General features: G+C 41.2%; 1 protein-coding gene across 1 annotated transcript in view; it reads left to right on the forward strand.

Moving 5' to 3' along the window:
- LMX1B (LIM homeobox transcription factor 1 beta) overlaps positions 1-22,992 on the forward strand; it is a 94,285-nt gene that overhangs the window by 67,600 nt on the left and 3,693 nt on the right. The window contains exons 3-5 of the mRNA XM_052668931.1: positions 18,552-18,784; positions 21,694-21,872; positions 22,776-22,853. Of these exons, the coding sequence (XP_052524891.1) occupies positions 18,552-18,784; positions 21,694-21,872; positions 22,776-22,853 (490 nt within the window). The remainder of the gene's footprint in view (positions 1-18,551; positions 18,785-21,693; positions 21,873-22,775; positions 22,854-22,992) is intronic.

Raw genomic sequence — 22,992 nt, forward strand, 5'->3', positions numbered from 1 at the left:
TTTGGAAAAGGTCAGATGCTGGTGGAGATAACAGCCTGTACACACAGAGCAAAAGCTGCTAGGCTCATTGTAGTTCCATCTGCAGGCACAGCTGAAAACCAATCAAGATTAGATGTGGGAAATTTTTTTTTCTATTTTGCGTGATTCTGTGGTAGGAGAGGGACTGTTCATGTAGTTCGTTTCTGGGCCTAGCAAATAAATGTCAAAAATGGGAGAAATCTTTTTAAATGCACCATTGTGCTGAGCTCCTCTGCCATTGCAATGCATCGGAACGAATGCATATCTTTAAGATGGTTATGGTAGCAGTTTCATAGAGTAGCTTGTTTCAAGCAACATGTGATGCAGAATGTACCTGTGCATGCTTTCCAGCCTGATGTCTGTACAGTAAACCTCATAGGCAAAGGGAATCATTATCCTCAGTGACCTGGGAAGTTTTCAATATGAAATGGTTGGAGATGAGCTGCTTGCAGTGGATTCTGCATTTTCAAAAGTCAGTTCTACAGCAATTTGCAAAACGCCTCATTGAGTTGCTGGAGTCCAGTTCAGGCTCCCTGGAGCCCCACCAATAACTGATGAACCTTAAGCACAGAGATAAAAAAAAGTCTGCATGAGTGCTGCCTTTCCAGCTGTTCTCAGCCAGATGTGTTGAAAATGTTACAAGCTTATTCTCAACATTGTGGCATTCTCCATGCTTTGGAGAAATGCATTCCCAGAGAGTCCCTGTAATTGAAACAATCTCAAGAGGAATTACCATTTCTGTACACATATGCTGTCTCCATAAGGTCTAGCAGAGGTGATGAGAAAAGTTTGTAGGAATGAAGATCCCATCTAAGAAAATCTTAACAGTCCTCCTGTCCATCTTGCAGACCGGCCCCTCTAGGTCTTATATAAATTATATGTGATCTACTCTCAGGTAGTGCAGGGGAAGTTAATTCGGTTGTGATGGATTTACGTTGTTCTGAGTGATTCTGCTGGTGATATTTATCTGTGTCAGGGCACAGTCCAGAGACTCCCAGTGAAGTTTGTAATACTTTTCCCTGCACAGAGGACAAACGATGGTGTTCGCCTAATGAATTTATATTCCATTATAAGCAAACCACGTCCTTCTTTCTCCAAATTATCTGCCATAAGTTAAGTGTTATTTATCTTTGAAAATGAAATGTTAAGACACATATCACAGGCTCCTAAGCGCTTCAGCGAAAGAAGGCAGCATGTACTCATGGCTGGAGTCTGCCCTTAAATCCAATCACATTGTCTGCTGGCCCCTAATTCCATCACTGTGATCCTCACAGTGTAGGGTGAAATATAAAGCAGCAACTGACAGTAGTTACTGCAGCTGCCTAAGACCTGGCAGGCTTTTACAGAGCACACAAGAGCGTTTGGTACCATTTATTGCTAGTCTCTGAAGGACGCAGAGTGATCAACGCACTTGGAAGTGAATGGTCTTTTCATGTTGTTGATTTCATTTTTCTGGATGGACACAGCGCTCCTGAAAGTGAGGGATTAATAGTCCTGGCTAGATGCAAGCAGATTGCAGCCAGCACTTGACACTCTGGTGCTTGAATCAGACTCTGAAAATAAACTGCGGGACTCAGAAAGTGATTTCCAAATATTTGACAGAAAACTAATCAATGAAACTGCGCCATTCCCATTTCTAGGCTGCCAACAATATCTGGTAAATTTTCCCAGAGAATCGCTGCTGTCCGTGGCATGGTTCTGCTTAAGATTTACCTTTGCCTCTGGGGCAGTTTGATGTTGCTAAGCAGAAAAGAATAGTAGTCTTTCAGGCATGTTTGGGATACTCGCTGCATTCAGGCTGCTAGGCAGACACTTCAAATAAGCGTCAGAGGCTGAAATGCTGACCAGGGCTGCTAACTCTGGCATTCAGTTAATTTCGTTGTACAAAATGCAGCAGAGGCTCCAAGGAGGCATTATCAAACACTGAGCTCTGGAGTTAAAAGAGAGAGGGGCTCTTTGTCTGAGTGCGAGAGCGAGCTGTAGCGGAGCCAGGAGCTCGGAACAGGGGCGGAGGAGAGCCGCGAGGTGCAGGCGCCGCAGGTGCGGGATGGGGCCGCGGGGTCCCGGCAGCGCCGGGCAGAGCAGCGCCGGCAGGCTGTGTGCCACGCGCTCCTCACCTGCAGCCACCGTCTGCCCCACGCTCTTCTGCCAACACAAACCCAGCCCACGGTGGGGGTTCGGCTGATGACATCAAAGCGTCATCACCCGATGGCTTTCCCCAGCTCAGGCTGTGTGGGTGCTCCCCCACACGCTTCCAGTGCAGAAAATGCAGTATTAAGTCTCCGTGAGGCGATCGCTCGTGGTTACGTAATTGCTGCCCATGGAGCAGCCCTGGTGCCACGAAGGGCTTCGCCTCGCTTTTCTGTTGGAAATGGTCGCTGATGCTGGTGCAGATCAGCTCTGCCATTTCGACTCTGCAGTGTTTCGAGATGGAATATTGATGGATTTGGGTTTCAGAATGACTAATTAGCATGTAGAATTCCTCAAAAGGGTTAACGTCGGATCTTTTTAATTGTCAGAAGAGTTTCAGGCTATTAGTGTTGGCATATTCTTCAATAATCTGTTTTATTTTTACCTGCTGGGAGCTTAATTAAAAAACAAAGAGGCTCAATTTAAAGCCCATTACTATGCTAATTTTGTAAGAACTGGGCGGTGATTAAGAAGCTTTAAAAAGAGGAGTTTAGTTTGCTCTAGGGAATGGGTTGCAGGCAGGTTTTATTTCGTTTCATTAGCTAGTTACAATTATTTATAAACTAAATGGAAATGATATTAAATAGTAATGAAAAAACAGCATCTATGTATTATTGAACAGCAGAACTTTTTTTAATTTAGCATCAATGTGTGCAGAGCCTTTATTACTGCAACTTGCAGTTAACGCAGCTAAATGCAGTTGTTAAATATAAGAGACTTTTAAAATATACCCATAAATATAGAGCTGTCTGGTTTGCTTTTCCTATAGATCACTGGAGTAGGTTTATAAAAATATCGACGTGACAATAACGATGAAGTACTGTCTCTTTAAAAAGGAAAAAATGTTGAGGCTTTATGCATGAAAATTTCTTAACAATAAATTGCAAAGATGTATTTTTTATGCTATGTACTTCAGTGTTTTTCACTGTATAATCTAGCAGCGCCGCAAACTTTCTACTGTCTTTTGCTGTCATGCAAACCCAAAATATTGTACGCAATTACTGTGGTGCAAAGCGTACCCAGGAGGAGCGGATGTGTTGAAGGAACGTTCAGAAGCTGAGAGCCGGGTGAGCACCAGCACAGTAAATACAAAAAGTTTCTGCGGATGAGGACTGAAGGGTGAGGAACAGCAGAGGAGAGCCTCTGGGCTGGCAGCTGAGCCTTGGGCTCACCTGGGGCCTCTTTCTCAGCTGTGGGAGCTGAACCTTGGCTGTTAGTGGTGTGGGCCATGGGCAGGATCATTTGCGGCTATGCTGGCGGGAAATGTCATGCAGTTCCAGAAGGGAGAGCTACACCACCAGCAGGAGGCTGCAGGCAGCCACACACGATAAACAGGGTTACAAATGGAGCCACATCAGGGGACCCGGGCAATGTTGCAGGAGCAAAGCATTGGGGCACCAACCGCCCATGCCAGCGGTTTGCTGCTGCAGCGCCAGAGCACAGTGCAGAGCAGAGGCCCAGTGCTGTCTGGGCTGGATTTGTCCTGAGTGCAGCCAGGCAGAGTCCTGTGGGAGAGCCCGGGGCTCTGTTCCTTTGCAGATTCCTCCCAGGGTGTCACCACTGCTGGGGATGCCATCTTAGTCCCTTCCTCAGCCTTGCTCAGATGTAGACCATCATTGCCTGCTGCACTGGGATGTATTCCTTCTGTACACATTGCCTTGCTGAGGAGGTTGAACCTGAAACATCACGCTGGGTGATGGAGGGCTTCTGCACTGGGCTTTGCATGGCATGACAAGAGAACTGCCTCTTTTTACTTTAATGTTATGAAGAGATCCTTTGGGAATGCAGGAGGGAATTTTCCAGCTTACTTTAGGGAGGTCTGCCCTGGCAGCGGTGAAGGTCTGGGGATCTTCCCTGGTACCCACAGGATCTCCATGGCATGTGTCTGCTGCGCTGGCCCTGCCACCCCCAGAGCAGTCGGTGCATTTCCTTCCCTGTGCTGCTGAGTGTTTCAGAACAGCAACTGTAATGCTGCTCATTTTTATAATTAACACAGGGGTCAGGAAGTGGAGTTTGTGCATTGGTGTTCCTTCATGGTGATAGCAGCCTGTGGGAAGTTGAAGGTGGGATGGCTCCAAAGACAGGAACGCCACTGCTAAGAGCTATATCCATCAGGAGTCCCTTCTGCACAGCTTTTCTGTGTCACAGGGTGACAGAGCACAGCCTCAGCATCACACAGTGATGCTAAACCATTTCAGACTTCCAGGCACTAGAATCTAATATAAACTACTGAGATAAATGTTAGTTCTTTATCTGATTTTAAGAACTTGTATCAAGTTTGTATTCTGTGTTTCAAAAATCAGCTGTTAAAGGAGATGGGATTATTTCATCCTTGTTATGAACATGGGCATTTGGCACAGAAATATATTTTGCTGTATTCTGGCATAAAAGAGTGGATGCTCAATCTTCTCTATTGCTCTTCTTGGGTGAAAGTTATTCAGATGGCTCAAAAACACTACAACCGATTAGAATTAGGAATGCACTGGAAATCTCCCGTCTGTGCAGCACTTGACAACTAAACAGCCCTGGAGCTGTTCACATCACCTGGCCCTCAACACACAAACTTCAGATTCTTCAAGGAAACCCGAGGAGCTTTGGAGCTGTACACTCTCTTTTGATCTGTGTCTGAAAAGCTTTTTTCCCAGTAAACAAAGGGGTCATTAGCTTTTCTTGAATAGCTGCTACTGGGTGCTGCAGGTGCTGCTGTTGTCACCAATGGCTTGGCTTTCCAGTTACAGGCAATTTTTTTCTTTCCAGTAAGAATCATAGCTGCATTGGATCGTGGCAGAGAGCGTACAAATTAGTACCTGCTCTGTGTCCTGCTGAACTGGCATGTCCTGGTTCATAGCATGTCCTTTATGTTTCATCAGTGATTGTAGCCCCAACAGCACATAACTTTTCTATAGTCAGCTTCATCTTCTTTCAGGCTGTTGGTTAAAAATAGGAAGCAACCTCTCAGCTGGTGCTATTGTGAGGGTTCTTCAAGAAGGACACCACCAGGGAACCCTCTAATGGAGCGTGCCCTCTTCCATTAACCCGTTCTCAGGCAAATCTCTTCCCTGACTGCAAGGGACACAGACAATTTTATGTTGGCAGGAGTAAATGTTGCAATCTGCATTAGGATTTGGTGTGAACTTCATTATGGGGAATCTGCCAGAAGTGGCCTTTTTTCAACAGCTGAGCCGCTTCACCTGTCATCCACTAACCACTTCCTTCAGTTTATGTTTCTGGAGCCAGGATTTGTGTATTGCCTGTGTTTTGAAAGTGTTTGATAGATACTGTTGTACAAATAAAGACCTTAAAATGTAATGTAAACAAGCAGGTATATTAAAGAAATCATTTGTACATTTATTTGCAGGAGACCTTATCCAAGTCTGATTAAAGTAGTAACTAGACTAGCCCTCTGGAGGAAACCCAAAAGAACTGTCACTGTGAGCTCCATGACAAAAATGGGACTATTTCCTTTCTACTGACAAACTCTTCAAAGTGTACATGTGGGACCTCCTGTTTTCCAAACGGAATTTGTGAACTGTGTAGGGACTCTAAGACTCTTGTCCTCAGATCCGGGCTTTTTCCTGGCACGTACCAATTGTACAGATGTATATGACAGAGCTATTGCTGTTGGTTCTAAAAGTTATTTTTACTTTTTTTTTTAATTAACAGCCTTATGCTTCTCACAGCAAAATTGTTAATTGGGCATCTCTGACTTAAACAGTTATTAGTCATTAAAATTATTCTTCAGGAAAGACAAAGTTACAGGAAGAGTTAACATGAAAGTTAAAATTATTTAAAGTGCCCTGCATGTCTGTGGCTCAGTTACTTATAGAAACCAGCAGGACTTCTGCTGTCAAAGGCTTCTGTGTAGACTGTAGAATCCTAGTATGTAGTGGGTATAACATTCTCTCACCATTTAGCCTCTGTCAAATCCTCCTTTTGCTTCCACAGTCATGTTAGGGTGAAAAGCCTAACGCTCCAAGTCTGCAAGTCTGTTGTTTCTGTGGGTCAGCTTGTAGCAGGGCCTGGCCGCAGAATTTCCTCTTGAGATAAAGGTCCTATGGCAGAATACTTCAAAAATTTCTTTAGGTTCTAAACAACGAACCAGCTATCTAGGATCCCCCAGGTCTTAAATGTCCCTTGGCCTTCTTTTGACCCTGTATACACCTTACATTCTTCCTTTAATGATTGACACTCAGTGGGTATGTGCCTTCGGGCATATTGAAGTTGTAGCTGCCGCTTCATCAAAGCAACTGTTTACAGCTGGTTTGAGTTGGATGCCAATAAACAGTATTCTTTTTGTCTCAAAATAAAAAGCAGCTTAAGTCCCTAATGATAAGGATTTTGTGCTTTGTAGACGAAAAAATCAGCTGGGTGGGACAGCTAGCCACACAGCTTAGCAGGTCAGAGTACTTTATACTTCCAGCTAAATCTCTTTTATCTTCTCAAGTGAGTGAGCTATAGATTCTTATCATTGTGGCAGAAGTGATGAGGGTAACATCTTTAGCTGGAAATCATTGGCAACATGTGGAGAAAGCTTAAGATGTTGTCACACTTTAACTTGGTCCTAATCTGTTCAAAGGCAGTTCATACTTTCTAACTGTGCCAGCAGGTAGTGAGAGAGAGTCAAAGACCATCGGGGTAAAGTAGCTCCTGCTTTTCTTTGGAGAGTTTATGACTTTCATAAAGAAATTGCAGCAGTAACAGTTACTGTCTAAATGAAGAGCTTATGTTCACCCAACCATATTTCATTAACTTGTACACCCAGGCTCCTAGGTTTCCTGACTAGTTGGTGCAGTGCAAGAAGCAATCTTAAATATTTTAATAGCGATTGTCAGTAAATGAGAACAAAAGAAATGTGTAAGTCAGTCATGCCCCTTCCATGTGACTATCTGACTTGCCTGCAACGATTAGCAGGTAACATACGTAAGCCATGAGCTGGAGTGCTATCTATAGAATTTGCAAAATTTCCAGTGCAAGCTCTTTTGTGACTTGTGATGTGTTGATATGAGATCCAAAAAATTAAACATTTTCCTTCCAACAACAAACTGCTGACAAATGGCTGAAAACACTTTTAATGTTGATTCTTTGAGGAAGCAGTAGAAAATAGATTTAGGATAGACCCCTTGATGGAGCTAGACATCTTTAAAGCCTTCTTATCTGTGAATGAAGTCCCAGTCCTATTCCTGTTGGTATCAAAGAAATTCTTCATTTTGCTGCTTGAAGCAAAAACTGATACACAGCTTCTCATTGTGTGTAGATTACTCTGAAAGTAATGCCTCCCCTTTATTTCAGTGGAAATTACAAGGGATACAAGGAGTACAATAGCCCTGTTTGATAAAGCAAATTCTCAGCTACATTCTTTTTCAGCAGTCATAATCACCAGCTGAGTATTTTCTCCAGCAATGAACAAGAGCTTGCATGCCACATTCTTAACAATCTGCACCAGCAGAGGTGATCCACCGTTGCTGGCACTACTGCTGATACCACCATCCACCTCACTGTGCTCACATCCACTGTTTGGTCTCTATAAATGTTCAGCAAGCACCAATGGATGTCAATAGGTGCAATTTTTTCCACATGGAGGAATTCAGTGACACACCTTTGCTCCATCCACACTTCCATTTCAGACTCCATTCTATCAGACTGCTCCTCTGCTGCCAAATGTCACACAACAACTAATTTTAACAAAATATTGGCTGGATGGTTCAGCCCCTACTGCCAGCCCACCGACATCCACCTCTGATGTCATGGGCCGACATAATAAAACAGGAGGCGTTACTTTTGGAGCAGCCCTTATGTATTTGTCTTTTGCAGATGATCTTAAGAACCTGAGAACTACTGGTGAGCAAACTTCATTCTAGTTCAGCAAATATTCTGTTTAAAAGTGCTTCATAACTTTAGATAAAAGTTCAGTACAACCAGATCTGGATTTTCTCAGTCAGATATTGAACAAAGCACCTAATTCTGGAGAACATTTATGCCACACTCAGGAATATCATGAGATATTTCAGTGTTTTTTATAGGGAAATGCTAAGCAGTACAACTTTTCTTACCAAAGGAAGGAACGCTGTATTGCTGCATAAGGTGGTGGTGATTTTGGACCATTTCTCTCAAAAAAGGCATGTCAATTTTTTCCACTCTGGATGAATGTGTGTGTGTAATACACATTCGTATACATAACCAAAAGTTAAGCAATATTGTCCAGCCTTAATGTACTTACAAGTTTTCATTTAATTAAAAAAAATCTGAAAAAGTTAATAAAATGTTTAGACGAGCCTTTCAGTCCTATGAGCTTAAGGAAATAATCCTCTTTGCATGCCTAATAATGTTGTTGGTATCTAATGGGATTTCATTTTCACACATGTGCTCGTGTCCTGCATGATATATGTCAGTGCTGGAATAACTTAAAACTTGTGCTCATGTTCCAGGCAAAAGAAGAGTCTGGCCATGCTACAGGGCCTCGCTTGTTTCTTTCTGTGTGTGTTTAGAGTCCAATAACCAAATCCCAGGCAGAAATGCGGATGTTGATGGCCAACTCTTTAGGACTCAACTGACTATATTTTGACCTTACAGAAGTTAGCAGATTTTCATAATTCTCTGTTATCTAAGAATTCAGCTCATAGAGCAAGTATAGTAATTGTTTATACTAGAATAAGCAGGCAAGTCTGTATATTTACATTAAAAGGTATGGATCAGGTATTTGGAGCCTTCAAAAATGCCCGTATTAAAAGAGCTACATGTTTTGTGTCATAATGTTAATAATGTGTAATTGACATGATGTTAATAAGAGGGAGTCCGTACTACTAGAATAAATTATCGTTTCTAGGGCATTTCTGGGCACACCTCAGCTGTCTGAGTTTCCCTTTTTTTCTTCCCAGTGGTCCTTTCCCATTGGTCCACTATTATTATTATTAATTATTATTATTATTATCAAAGAAATTATTGCCTCTAGGAAAATGTTTTTGCTGATCTGCCTTATCAGTGAGTGAATTTTGTTGGAGAATGGCAGTAAAGAGAAACTACGTAGAGATGATTGGGTGAAAAATAAGTTTCCATCCCTTAAAGGTCAAGCTAATAGACCATGATTTACAGCAGAATAAATTAGGGACTTTTGTAAGACAAACAGCAACTTTTCATGCTCAGATGGGGATTCTTGGGTTAAATTGCTATCTTTGAGTTCTGAACTTGGAAAGGTATTAAAGTGGAATTAAACCTTTACACAATCCGGCTCTTGTGTCATTCAGGATTTTTTTTAGTTCTGTTTAATTGTACATCACAGTGGGGTTCTGAGTGACTGGTGCTCTAAAGAAATGAGGGGTAGGGTTAAGTCTGCAGCCCACTGCTCTCTGCTAATCCTTCTTGTTCCTTGAAGAAGGATTTACTTTTGCTGCCAGCTTGTGAAAGACTTTCCTCGTCCCGAAGAGATTGTTGTGGCTTTCCTGGGGAGGTGTGGTTGCTATAGCAGGGAGTCACGCCTGGGTATTTTCTCAAACCCTACTGAGAGCGGGCCAAAAAAGAGCTGAAGAAGAGTAAAACTGGGGATTAAAAAATGGAACAATGGGAGACAGGAAGATAGGAGTGGGAACAAATGGGAATTACAGCACCAAAAATAATGCAAAGTGACAGAAAGAGGAAATAGAAAAATAATAGCTGACAGTCTGACTGAAAAGAGAAACACTACAAAAGAACAGTTTATTTTTTTACGGGCAAATAATGAAGGGACATTTGGGAAATAAGACGTGGGCACTTGTGTTAAAGGTTTTTTTATTCTTACTGTGTTGCAAACACATACAGATCAAATATTAAAACTGTTCCCCTTCTTTCCCCTTCCCTCTTCCACCTTTGCTGCAATCTATTAAAATCATCTCTGATTTTCAACTGTATGTTTACTTACTTGCTGTTAAATGATATTTCTAATACTGTCTATTCCTACAGTCTAAGTGTAGGACAATTCTGCTCTTTTCATATCAAATGCAGATATTTAGATCAATAGCAGAAGAAAATACCCAGTTCTCCACTCAAATTCTGATCTTGACTGATTCCCAAAGGAAAAACTGCCTCCAGGGAAATGCCTGTGGGCACTTATTTTTGCTCCTGTTTACTGGAGACGAATTCTTCAGTTCCTGCCATGGCAATGCCCCTGACACAAATACCTGGTCCTGCCTCTGTGGGGGCCTCGTCTTCTGTCTTCATCTCACCACTGTTGTATGCTGAAGTTGCATTTACCAGCTTGTGGCTGCACCTCGAAGAGCTTGCCTTTAGCTTTTTAGATGCTGCTTTTTGCTCCTAAACTCCTTTGCTCTCCAAATAAAACACAGCCTGATTCTGCAGAGAGCTAAACTTTTTCATCTCAGTGAAAGAAGCAGAAATTTTCATTCAGATGAAAGTTTGTCACATTACAAATAAAATTTAAAACGAAGGCATTCCCACATCTAACAGCAAATCTCTCTGAACGCTTTTCCTGCACCCTACTGCTTTATATATAGGAGAGGCAGAGAGATGTAACAGATGAAACATTTTGTTTATGAAGTGTCTATGTTTTGTTTTATTTCACATGTTTTTGCAATATAGATAACAGATTACACCACAGAGCTTTCATTGCCTTGTGCAATAAAGATACTATAAAGCCTTTCTGGGTATTAATAATAGATTGTGTTGATGAGTTTGGAGAAGCTGGCAATAGACCCCCCACTGTAAAGACATTAACACCACAGGACTAAGGTATCTTTCCCTTGCAAATCAGTTTCTAAATTGGCTGTGCTGATGGGTTTGGGCACAAGCTCTTGTACAGCATCAGTGCAGCAGGCACAGGAAGTTATTTTGTTTTATACTGGCAAATAACGTTTCTTCCTCTTAATACTCTCAGTTGAGAGGAAAGGCCCTGTATAAATTCTTTCCCTAAGTCATTCTTGCCAGCCAAGAAATAACTTAGAAATTACATTTGAATTGTTTTGACATGATTATTTTTTCTTTAAAAGTGAAGGCCAAAGCAGTGAATCACCAGCAGTACAATTTCCTTGCTTATGGAGCCTTTAGGGTAAATTTTCATACAAAAATTACATTAGAAGAATTTCACTGTGTTGCTGGCAATGTAAATTCAAAGGCAACTGTAAATTCAGTATGCCACTTAGAGAACAAGAAAGATAAGACTTCTTATCAGACTAGTGAATATTCAGTACATTGAAGAAAGCAGTTCTCACAGATCTGGTTTACAAAATAAGGCCCTCACTGTACACAGCATCAGCCATCTTGTGTGCTTGGAAATCAGTGCGGTTGTACAGGTAGTGAGTAAAGATGGATTTGGTGTAATATGTGTAAATAACTGAGTATGGATCCAAATAAAGAAAAATGGGGAAAATGTTGTTTGCCAGTAATGAACTTGCTTAGCAGAGTTCCAGCAGAAATACAAACTCCCCAGACCTATTATGCTTTCATAGCACTTTGATATAATTTAAAGTTATACAAAAAGCATAAAAGAAGCCCATTCACCTTTTTTTTTCAAACTCGAAGACAAAATCACATTATTCCCCAAATGTTTGTGCTGCCTAAAAATATTATTCTAACAAAATTGTTGTATTTTGTTAATCCATTAGGCTTCTTAATTGCAATCCTGACTTTATCAATTCAATTGGAGCCCTTAACTTTTATAACAGTTTCTATTCTCCAGAACAGATTAGGAGAAAATTGCAGCCATAATCTGTACAGTGCAATTGCCATGCTATAAAGAGGAATGGGAGTAGCTGGGAAGAGCAATTGGATTCCCAAAGGTGGAGCACAGTAGAGCAATATCAGTGACTTTGTAAATGAAAAATTGTTTTAATTCCCTTCTAACAGCAATAATTCGATTCTTCATAAATTTTTCCATCAAAGCACTGTAAGGAAACATGCTATAAAAGAGAGCTGTGTGGCAGTGATGGAAGGCAGTCAAACAAAATGGTCAATTAAAGGGTGAAAATTAAGCAAAGAAAAGAATCCATTTTGTCGCATTCTACTTGAAGGAAGAAACTCCTCTGTACTTTACATTTTATGTTTTACTTTATAGTCAAGGAAGATGTAACTTCTCCCATCGTTCTGTCTCCACTTTGACAATTTGCCATCGCAATCAGTTGCTTCTTTTTCATTAGTCTCAGAATGGTGGGCTCAGTCCCGGAGCAGTCAGTGGGAAGATGGTGGGGCTGTGCAGCACTGTTGTGGAGCAGGGCCTGGGCCTGGGGTACCACGTGCAGGGGGCCCAGGAGGAGTCGCGGGGTCCCAGCAGCGCCATGTGAAGGCTGGCATCCCGTTCCCATTCGGGCAGATGGGACCTGTTCCTCATGTATGTTCTGTGGAGAAATTCAAGACCCATCTGGACACCTGCCTGTGTGACCTATTGTACTGATATCTGCTTGGACTTGATTTCTTGAGGTCCCTTCCAACCCCTGTGATTGTGTGATTCTGTAATATTCCTCTAGGAAAGAAATCCCAAGCAAAGGGTGCTAATTTAGCAGTGTGGATGCCACAGTTCACTGTCAGAATCAGGCAGGGGAGCTGGGGGAGCAGGAGCGCGAGCTCCCATGGGCTTCAGGGTGTGAGCGCACAGTGGGACTGTGTTGTCTCTGTAGGTACAGTGGGTAGCTCCACAGTCCTCCTGATGGACACGTGAGTAGAGTGTTTATGGGGAAAAACCTTGGTGCCATGATATGCCACACTTGAAAGTAGAAATCCACTTCCCCACTGTGCAGCACAGCTTCAAATGCAGCATTCGTTAGTAGTCAGTATTCTTAACACATAGAGGGCTCATAAATGCTTTCCTCAGACTTCCCACTAGAGAAAGGTGGGCTTTTTTGTTTTAGTTTCTCTATGTATATTACTTTTTTTCCTAGAAACTTTTAATTTTTGTGCATGCTTTATTACTGCTCAGTGAAAGGGAATTAGCTTTATTTTGCTGAAGTTTCATCTATGAAATTGGCTTTAATAAACTATGTAATCACTTTTTCTGCAGGGAAAATATTTTAAATGGATTGGTTTCTTTTTTTTTTTTTTTTTTTTTTGAGTTTCTTCTTTTCCAAATCATAAAATTAAATTTCTGCTTTAGTTCTTTAGTGCACGTGAGATTTTTTGTATGTTCAGGATTTAGTGCAACCAAGAAAGTTTTCATCTTTTATGTGCACTCGTGAGCTGGAAGGCGCTACAAAACCATTCAAGTCCTACAGTTGAAAAAATGCGTAGTGTTTTCCCCATTCTGCATCATCTAAAGATCACGGAAGCATCAAAATTTCTCCTGACGAAGAAGTAACAGATGTTATTTGTTAGTAATTTAATTTCTTCCCTTAATAAAACTCAGTTGTGTGAAAAGCATAATGTATTTTACTTTGTCTCTAACATATTTTGTTCTCTGAGTGCCAAGTGATCTCCCAGCTGGATATATAGGCACAATAGGGATGTCATATACCAGCTATTATCAGAAAAAAAAGTATCAGAGTTTCAGACTATACCTACGCTATTAACAAAAGCTTGTGTCCACCATCTTTGCAGAGTTATTAAATAAAGAAAATGCAGCTATCTGCTGTAGTTTCCTGCAACACATAATGTCAGAATAACGGAGAAAGGAAAACGTTTCAACATCTCTGGTAGTTAGACAGCAACATCTGTCCTCTCGCATATATCAAATAACAGATAATAACTCCCTATTTACTGCTTTGCAGCAGAGGTCCAGTAAATAAACAACCTGACTGAATGAGTCTATTTTTATACCTCAGTCCTATACAACAAACCTCTTGAACCACACTTAATGTGTACAGCAAATTTCACACTGCACATTGAGATCTCTCAGCACAGATTAAATTAGTTATAATAAAACAATTAAAATATGTTTGCCCACAAACAGGAGGAAATGAAGAACCTGGATGAGTAATAGAAAGGTAAAGTGTGGGTTGTCAGGACATTATAAGAGTAAACATCAGAACAGTGATTCTCAGGAGCATATCAGGGTCAAGCTTACAGCAAGATAGCTGTGCAAGAGATAATAAATCAGTGATACATATTAAACACCAGATGGTTGTGCCCATGCAGGAAGGCACAACAGATCATGTAACTGTGGTTGTTCCTAAGGATTACTGATTCAGCCTGACTTCACAGGGATATCCTAACAAATAAAATCTTTATGGCCTCTTCCGCTGGTGAACATTTTCCTCTACTGTTTAAAGACAGGGCCACATGTCTTAGTATTTCATTGCCCTGCAACAAATGCAAAATTATTTTAGTAAATTCACCCAGTTTAAAATTGTGAATATTTTTTGTTATCTTGTACTGTAAATTTACTTCCTGGTGATTGTTACAAATACTTGAATGGACAAACAGGCCATTGTTTCAAACCTAAGCTCAGCTGAATCTCCTAAGTGGTTCAGTCATGGAGACAAGCACACTTAAAAATTTCTGAAGTTATTGAGTTGTCTTTCAAAATAGTCCATGCAACATAATTTATTTATAAAACTCTTGCAGTCGTTGATTCAAAACAAGGTTTCTTATTCTGCTTTTCTCCTTTGTCTGCTTTGAACAATTTTCTTTGGAATGTTTTCGTTGTGCTTAGGAGTCAGAGATTTCCTGGGGCTTCTAATAAAGGCATTTGATTTCCACTCTCCGCATACTTGAACAAGTCCAAGGATTTTGAGGTTGGACATTAACTTAAGAGAGCTGGAGATAATCATCTGTGGGGGTAAAAAGTCAGAGCTATGCAAATTATTGGCAAAATGTATAGAAAACAAAAGAAATATTTCTTTAAATGTAGTTGAGTAGGACAGTGTTTGTCTCTGCATAGATACCTGCATGCTCCTCATCAAATGTGTTGCCTTGATTAAAACCTACAAATGGGTGATCTGTAAAGTATTCTTGCTATCCTACACTTCTCAACAGGTTTATTACCATTCATTTATAAAATGAACAGTCTAATGAGCAGTGTTTTAGGTCACAGATATCAAAGTCTGGTCATTTGTCAAGATTGGTTTCCTGTTGTGAGACTGCCTTGTGCAAAAAAAAAAAAAAAAAGAGAAGTGCATAACCCTGGGTTACTTTCTGGAAGCTAAAAAACATCTATAGACATTTTAAATGATAAATGTAATGAAAATTTTGTAATCACAGAATTACATCCAACTCAGTGTAAGATGGGTGAGTGCATGCTATAATGCAGAGAGTACCCAAGTAAGGTTTATGGGATGTTGTTAGATTGACAAGGGACAATTAAGCATATGAAAATAACACAGTATTGTCAGACAAATGTACATTAATTTGAATGATTTAATACTACACTGACAATAATACATTTCTTTGTATATCTTTTATTTTGCAAACAAGGGAGAAGAAAAGCCACTTGGTAAAGCAGTATGACATAGAAAACACCGGTCATGTAAACAATACACGCTGTAGCACAAGGATAAGAAGACAACAGAATATTATTATGTTCCAGCTAGGAAATGTGAGGGGGAGTGTATGCTTTCCTCCTTAAAATTATTTCTAAACAATGCTACATTTGTGTTTGCACTTCCACTGAACGGTGGCAGATTTTGCAGCTTGCTTGGGAGAAAACTGGAGACAGCTGCTGTCTTATCTAATGTCGTGCACCATTTTTTGCAGTGTCAGTCCAGCCTCAGCTTCAGCGGCCCCAAGCTGCTGATGCGCTCTCTGCAGAAGTGCTGCATTGGCCTTTCTTGTCCGGCCTCCCGCAGCCCTCTGAGGGAAGCTGCTGCCCTTACTGCTCCACTCAGAGGGGAAGCAGGGAAGTTCCTGCCTGCTCCTTTCTGCCTGGGCTCTCCTGGCCCTGGCGAGCAGTTCTGCAGTGCTGCCCACGTAGTGCTGGTACTGATCCAGTGGGCTTGCAGTAGGAATGGTTTGGTCTAGGAAGACTTAATGTACATTTCCCTTGGAGCCATCTCTGCTAGGTTCTTCTTTCAAAGAGATAAAGCCCGTATTCTTTGAGTGTCTCTCAGAGCCTGGCCTCCCTGGTCTGCCTACAAAGGGGGGTGGTGGAGCAGACATCCTGCATTAACTCTTTCTGTGAAAGCCTCCAAAGTACACCGATCTTTCAGCACTACTTTTATTAACAGCCCGACTGCAATGCTGGGTTTTATCATCATCGCAGCAGTATTGCGAGGGGTTTTAGACAGATCAGTGCCTGTACCTGCAGGATCGCAGTCGCTTTCCTGAGTTTCTTTCTAAGATTTCTCAGGCTAGTAGCACTGATTTGAAATTCAGATGAAGTCAGGAACCTGGAGACTGTAGAAACAGAAATGCAGCAATGTTTCCTGGTCAGGCTGTTACATCTGCAGCCCAGCAGAGCAGCTACCACATGTAGGGTCTGTCCCATCCCTCCTGATAGCCAGCCATTGAGTTTTACTGAAGCGTGCACAGGTTAACTGTCACACCAGTATAAATGAACTGATGGCAGTCAGGGGAGCCGGATGCCTTCACACCAGATTTGCTAATCTTCAGATTCTTTAAGTGTGCTCCATCGTCGCAACAGTCCTCAGACAAAAGATACAAGCTTAATTAAACTGAGTCAAATAGGTTTAAGCAGTTAAACAGAAACAACTTTTTTAAGTGCTTAAAATCTGTTTGCTCTTTTTTTCCCCCATTGTGTTTTAATCCTTTCAGATATGCTATTGTGCATAGATAGAAATATTTCCTGCATAGGAAGTTGCTAACGAAAGCACTGTGATATTCTTGTGATGCTTAGTAGCCAGAACGTAAAATCACATTTCCCTCTTGCTGCTGAAGTTTGCCTCTAACAGTAAAGTTGTGGACAGACCCAGCAGACAGTATGACATTAAGAGGCCCTTTCATCAGCAGTGGCTGGTGGTCCTGCACACCGTCAGTTTTCCTTTAATAAATTTATTCCATTGTGTACTCAAGAAGGAGTTGCTCAGTGTTCCTTCTGTGATTTGTACAACACAGAGCTGTTGTGCTGCATCTCTGGTTGTGCAAAGACATGCACAAACCAGCACAGTTACTACAGTAGATTTCTTTTCAGATCAAAAGATACAGGTGTAAGAGCCACACAAGTTCTTGGGCAGTCTGCCTTTCTTTGGATGCAGTATGCAAATGTATTTACATTTTCCTTTCCCTCGTGCCTATTTTGTGACTTCATTGCTTTGCTGAAGAACTAGTGACTGCCATTTTGCTGGATTTTCTCAGCTCAGACAAAATGGAGGCTTTGGAAGGCTCAATAGGTGCCACAGCCTGCGCCTTCAAAAATTAATCATATTTGCCCTTAATAAAAAAGGTGATAATTCTGAGGACGAAAAAAAAAAAACAACAAAAAATCATCATACGCCACCATGCAATGTAGAATCTCCTTTTTCTTGTGAACGCATCACTGCAGTTGTGTTAATTTCATTGAAAAAATGTAAATATTAATGCACCTTGCGCTTTGATGTATTGCCATAAAAGCCACTGAATTTCAAATTACCAAATCCACTGTGTGGTACAGGGATGTAACTCAGCTATTCATCTTTATTTGAAGCAGCCGCCTTCCTAAAAGCTCACTTAAGGAGATTCCCAGTTGCCATTAGAAAAGCAAAATAAAATTAATCAATATCATTCTAACTTTATCTTAGAAAATTAATGACGCATGAAAGAGGGGGTTTATAAAGGTTTAATAAGAATTAGTCTGGAATATAGTGTATATTGTAGAGCCTGTGATTATAGTGGTAATTTAGCAGATTGTATCACTGCCTGTCTCTGCCAAAGGATGTTTCACACCATTTAAAATGCACAGGACTGTCTTTGGAAACAGGTTATTCTGGAATAACTCAACGTCCAAAGAAAAGCCACATTATTTCACTCCTCTCTTTATCAATTACATGTATGTGATTGCATGTGTGTGTCATCTGCTCAGCAACAGCACTGCGTTTCCATGCTTGTTTCTGTGTTCATTTGTTATAGCCTCCTCAGACACAGGCAGTACCAGAAAGGTGAAGTCATGAAATATATTCTGAAATCAAAATGCCTGCATAAAGAAAAGTCTGGCTCAGCCTTTCCTCTAAAAAGTGAATTAAAATAAGTTTGATTTTGAAGGAACTTATCCAAACTCTGAGAGCGCCTTAATGTTTCTTATCCTAAAGAGGAACAAAGCAGTGGGATGAGAACAAATCTTTATATTTTTATCCAGCACAGGCAGTTTGGGAATCTGCAGTCCAAAGTGTCTGAGATTTGAATATGTTGTGATGTTTCCAAGACTAAGAATACAAGTCCCGCATCTACAAAAGTATGAGGCAGTCTGATCTGTAGCTAAATTAAAGAACTTTATGTGTTTAAATTCATGCAGTGTGTGGATCTGATGTTCCCTTTGACTTCTTTGCCTCTCTTTCTTTCAGGCTTTTTGCTGCTAAGTGCAGTGGCTGCATGGAAAAAATTGCCCCAACAGAATTCGTGATGAGAGCCCTGGAGTGCGTTTACCACTTAAGCTGCTTCTGTTGCTGCGTTTGTGAGCGACAGCTGAGAAAAGGGGATGAGTTTGTTCTCAAGGAAGGGCAGTTGCTCTGTAAAAGTGACTATGAGAAAGAAAAGGACCTCTTGAGCTCCGTCAGCCCAGATGATTCCGACTCAGGTGAGCATTCCCACTCCTGTGCCAGCTGGAAAAGCTGGAAGAGCTTGCAGAGCATTTTACAGAAAAACATATCCGTTTACGCATCCGCTTTCTCTACGTGCTTTTGTCACCCATACAAGTTACAACTCTTAGCAGGCGCAGCTAAAAATCCCCGCTACCAGTTGTTCTTCCTGAATTTGTTCCTTTCCCTAATTTGCTGCTGTCTTAGTAAAGTTGAAAAAACGTTGAGGTTTCTTAAGGGGTCAATACTGTGCGTTTCTGTGAGATCGCAGCACGTGAATCAGACTGACTTCAGTTACCTGAGACCTCATACTAAGCCTACTCTTTTCCACAGGCATTCCTTCCTCCAAAAATATTTTTGCCCCGATATCAGGGAATCTTCTGCTCATATGCTTTCAGTAATGAGCCAGAAAAATGGGTGGCAGGTCACCATGCTGTGCAAGCAGAGCTTCTCCTAAAGAAAGCCTTGGAGCTCTCCCAGCTGATAGCTGATGGGTGTCCTCCAGCCACCTCCAAGGGAAAGTTTTGAAAGAGTGAGCAAAGCTGCTTGCTGTCTGGATGGGACTGAGCACAGTACTGTACATGATAAAAAGATCACACACTGGGTCTAGATTCTGCAGTCCAAAACCCAGAGCATCTGGCAGCAGTTACAGTGAGGGCTGCCTGTCAGGCTCAAGCATAAACAGGAGGAACAGCATTCCTCCTATCTGTGCCATGTGCTCTCACTGAGACTGGAAACTTCTCGTTGCGTGTGTGCCCTGGTTGAGTCCAAGACTAGAGACAGTGTGTGTGCAGTATGGTGCCAGTCATCACAATTGCTCTTTTATTTCCCAAGAAAATGTCCAAGAAAATCAACAATCACCATTCCATTAAGCAGACAAACAACTTGGATCTTTGCCTGTAGTTTATGGGAAAATAGGCACAGTAATTGTCCTTATTGTAATTGTCCCTAATCCAAAAGTCATATTCATCACATTGCTCGAATTTATATTTTTGGTTGGGAACGCAGCAAGAGAAAGGTCACTGCTGTGTCAGCAGGGTGTGCAGGACCAGATATTTTCTTGTTATTTATTGCCCTGCTGTATTTGCAGGAGCATGAGTGCTTTGCTCTGTCATCTCAATATCACAGGGTTTGGGCTCTTTGTGAATTTGCATGAGGTGTCTGAGTTTCCTACTTGCCCTTCAGCATGTTGTTCTGTCATCCCAGCTTCAGCAACCTGCTGCAGTCTGTATCCAGACAAACCCTTTGAAAAGAACAGTGCGGAGCTGTGCCCAGCCCTGCAGGCTGAGCATGGTGATCCTGCTCCTTCCACCAGCGAGTGTGAGCTTGCCACGCCAGGACTGGAAGTTGGCTGTTGCCAGCTGCCTGCCTCAGAGGGCCGTGTTTGGCATGGATGCACGTTCCTTCATGGGTTTTGTACTTTGTGATCAACTGGGCAGTCGGCTGCCGAAGAAGTACAAAACAGGCTTGCTTTCAATTTCATTTTCCACTGGCACAAGGGATAGTTTCTTACTCCTGGAGGTGCTTTTTGTTTTTTTTCCATTATACTCTGTTAGCCAGACATGAACCTGAAAAACAAGTTGACAAATTAAATGAGATGTTTTGTCTCCCGTTCTCAAATGCATTGAAAACACAAATCTCCTAAGTGCCTGAGTGAGAGCAAATGATCTCCTGTACCCCTGGCTGAGTGTGTGTCCTTCTCTAATCAAATATTTATCCACTGGACACAAAAGTAACTCTCCAATGAGCAATACTAATCTTCACTAACCTTTCCTTAGAAATGGCTTGCTGGAAAGTTAATAATGTCATGGTTATTAAAATGACTGAACTTCTCTTTAATCATTAGGCAAAAGATGCTTATTAAAGTAAAAGGTGATTAGATTGCTAGGTGCATAATAATCAGACCCAATAATGAATAAAAGTCTAATTTGTTAATTCCCCAAATGTAATTTCTGAATATATCAAAATGATGGTGAGTTTCTTAAGGCTGAGGTTCCTGGAATTGTACATTAATGTCTTCTGGTAGAAAAAAAACCCTGGCAGTCTGTTGAAATGAAATATACTGAGTTGGAAAATTGTTTTTCGCATCAGAATTCAGACTTATTCTTTAATGCTTGCCACTGAGAATGAAATTTCATGGTACAATATACCAGCATACATAATATCACTAGACTATAAGAATATTCATAGCCTAACAGCGGAAAATACAAATAATCTATTTACATAAGCACGTACATATTTGTGTTTTTGCCAAGAAAAATAAATTTGTGCATACACGTATTGATAGTTTGTAATGAACAGAGAAAGAATACTGAAATGACAGGAAAAAGACTTTATTTAATATTATCTCCGGAGCATCAACATTTTCAGAACAATTTCTGGAATCTACACCATATTTATGTAAACAGACTTTAAGATACTTTGGAAATATTTGCACTTAGACTGTTTCGCTGCCTCAGCCTTGGGGACAGCGGCACCTCTCTGAAAGTAGTGCAGAGGGAGAAGATGAAGCCATTCTTTGAAGGTAAAGGTGTGTGTTAGCCAGTGTGGTTGCAGCAGAGTCAGCAGGTGAGCAAAGAGGGAATCAGATGATGGTAGAAGGGTACCAAGAGTCCCTGAACCAGTTTATGGAGATACCGCATTGTATTCTGAATTTACAGCCCCTGATCTGTCCCATGCCCTCGATTATATATTAAGTAGAGAAAAATATTCTTCTCCTTTTGTGGGATTTGATTTAGGCCATACACACAGATTTAAGATAGCCTCCTCCCGCCTGTAGTAAATGTAGGTCTGCAGATAAACACAGTCGTTGACCTGTTGATGAGTTTGTAGCTGAAGAGTAGTTCTCAAATACCCCGTTGTCTTGGTGGAACACAAATAGTTTTATATCTTGTTGATTTTTCACCAGTTAAAAGTGATGATGAAGATGGAGATGTTAAGCCCACCAAAGGACAAGTAACACAAGGAAAAGGAAGTGATGATGGGAAGGACCCAAGGAGACCTAAACGACCGAGGACAATACTCACTACACAGCAGAGACGAGCATTCAAAGCATCCTTTGAAGTGTCTTCCAAGCCCTGTAGGAAGGTAGGTGCTTCCATAGAGACCTACATTCTGTTCTGACACCCAGCAGTGCACAGGGTGAGAGCATCAGGTCACAAAGGCCCCTGCCCTTTCCTGGGCCAGCAGCAGGCGCTTGGAGGTGAATGCAGAAACCAGAAAGCGTCCTGGGACCAGTTCTATGTCTATGTCATTTTTTGTTATTCATTATGTAGAGCAGCTCTGTGACTGATTCCCATAGAGCAACATATTTGTGTGCTGTAAAACAAAGTAATGGGCTTTCAGAACCTGGGTAAAGTGACTTCAAGCCCTCCTTCCCACCGCAGAGGGATTCACTTTCTGGGGAGTTGGGTGCACAGCCCTGGACCTACCACTTGTCCTTCCAGTCCTGTTTTTTTAAGAAAGTTAACCATGGTGTTATCTCATTTGTAGCAGCTAAGGAAAGGCCTGATGAAGCTGATGAAAATGAAATCTTTTGAAAACTAATCTAGAAAATTATTTAATCCTGAGTTTGTCTGGTGAGAAAAAAAAAAAAGTGGAGTTGTATCACAAAATTTGTTGCAAAAAATGACACTGTCCTGTAGGTGTACAAAATGCGTCTCCTGGGACAGTGCAGTGTGCCCTGTTGCCAAAAGCATAAACATAATTCATAGCTAAGTCTGTAATTTTTCATGCAGAACTGGTTTATTAGTAAACTAAAAATCATTAAATGATTTAGTAACATTTCACACTGCTCGGAACACTTGTTTATTTTTTATGAAAGTAGTGATGTGAAGGGCAGAGCTTGCACAGACTGTGCAAAAATATGAGGAATTAAAAAAAATAATTCTGTGTATGCAGTACTTATTGTAAATGCAATTATATTCCTCAGAATGTGACTTACCAGATGTGGGGAAAAACAAATACAGCTTTAAACATTTCCTCCTCTAGGTCAGAGAAACTTTAGCAGCTGAAACAGGACTCAGTGTGCGGGTTGTCCAGGTTTGGTTTCAAAACCAAAGAGCAAAGGTAGGTTGTTTCTCAAGTTCTCAAAAGTAATACACGAATTGTTCTGCAACAGGGACTCCCTTATCCCCACCCCCAAGATGTTGAACATATCACAACGATCCAAGGGACTGAACTATGCACATTTTGCATGCTTTGCTGT

The sequence above is a fragment of the Tympanuchus pallidicinctus genome, unplaced genomic scaffold (genome assembly GCF_026119805.1).
Source record: "Tympanuchus pallidicinctus isolate F22 unplaced genomic scaffold, pur_lepc_1.0 scaffold8, whole genome shotgun sequence".
NCBI classification, from domain to species: Eukaryota; Metazoa; Chordata; class Aves; order Galliformes; family Phasianidae; genus Tympanuchus; species Tympanuchus pallidicinctus.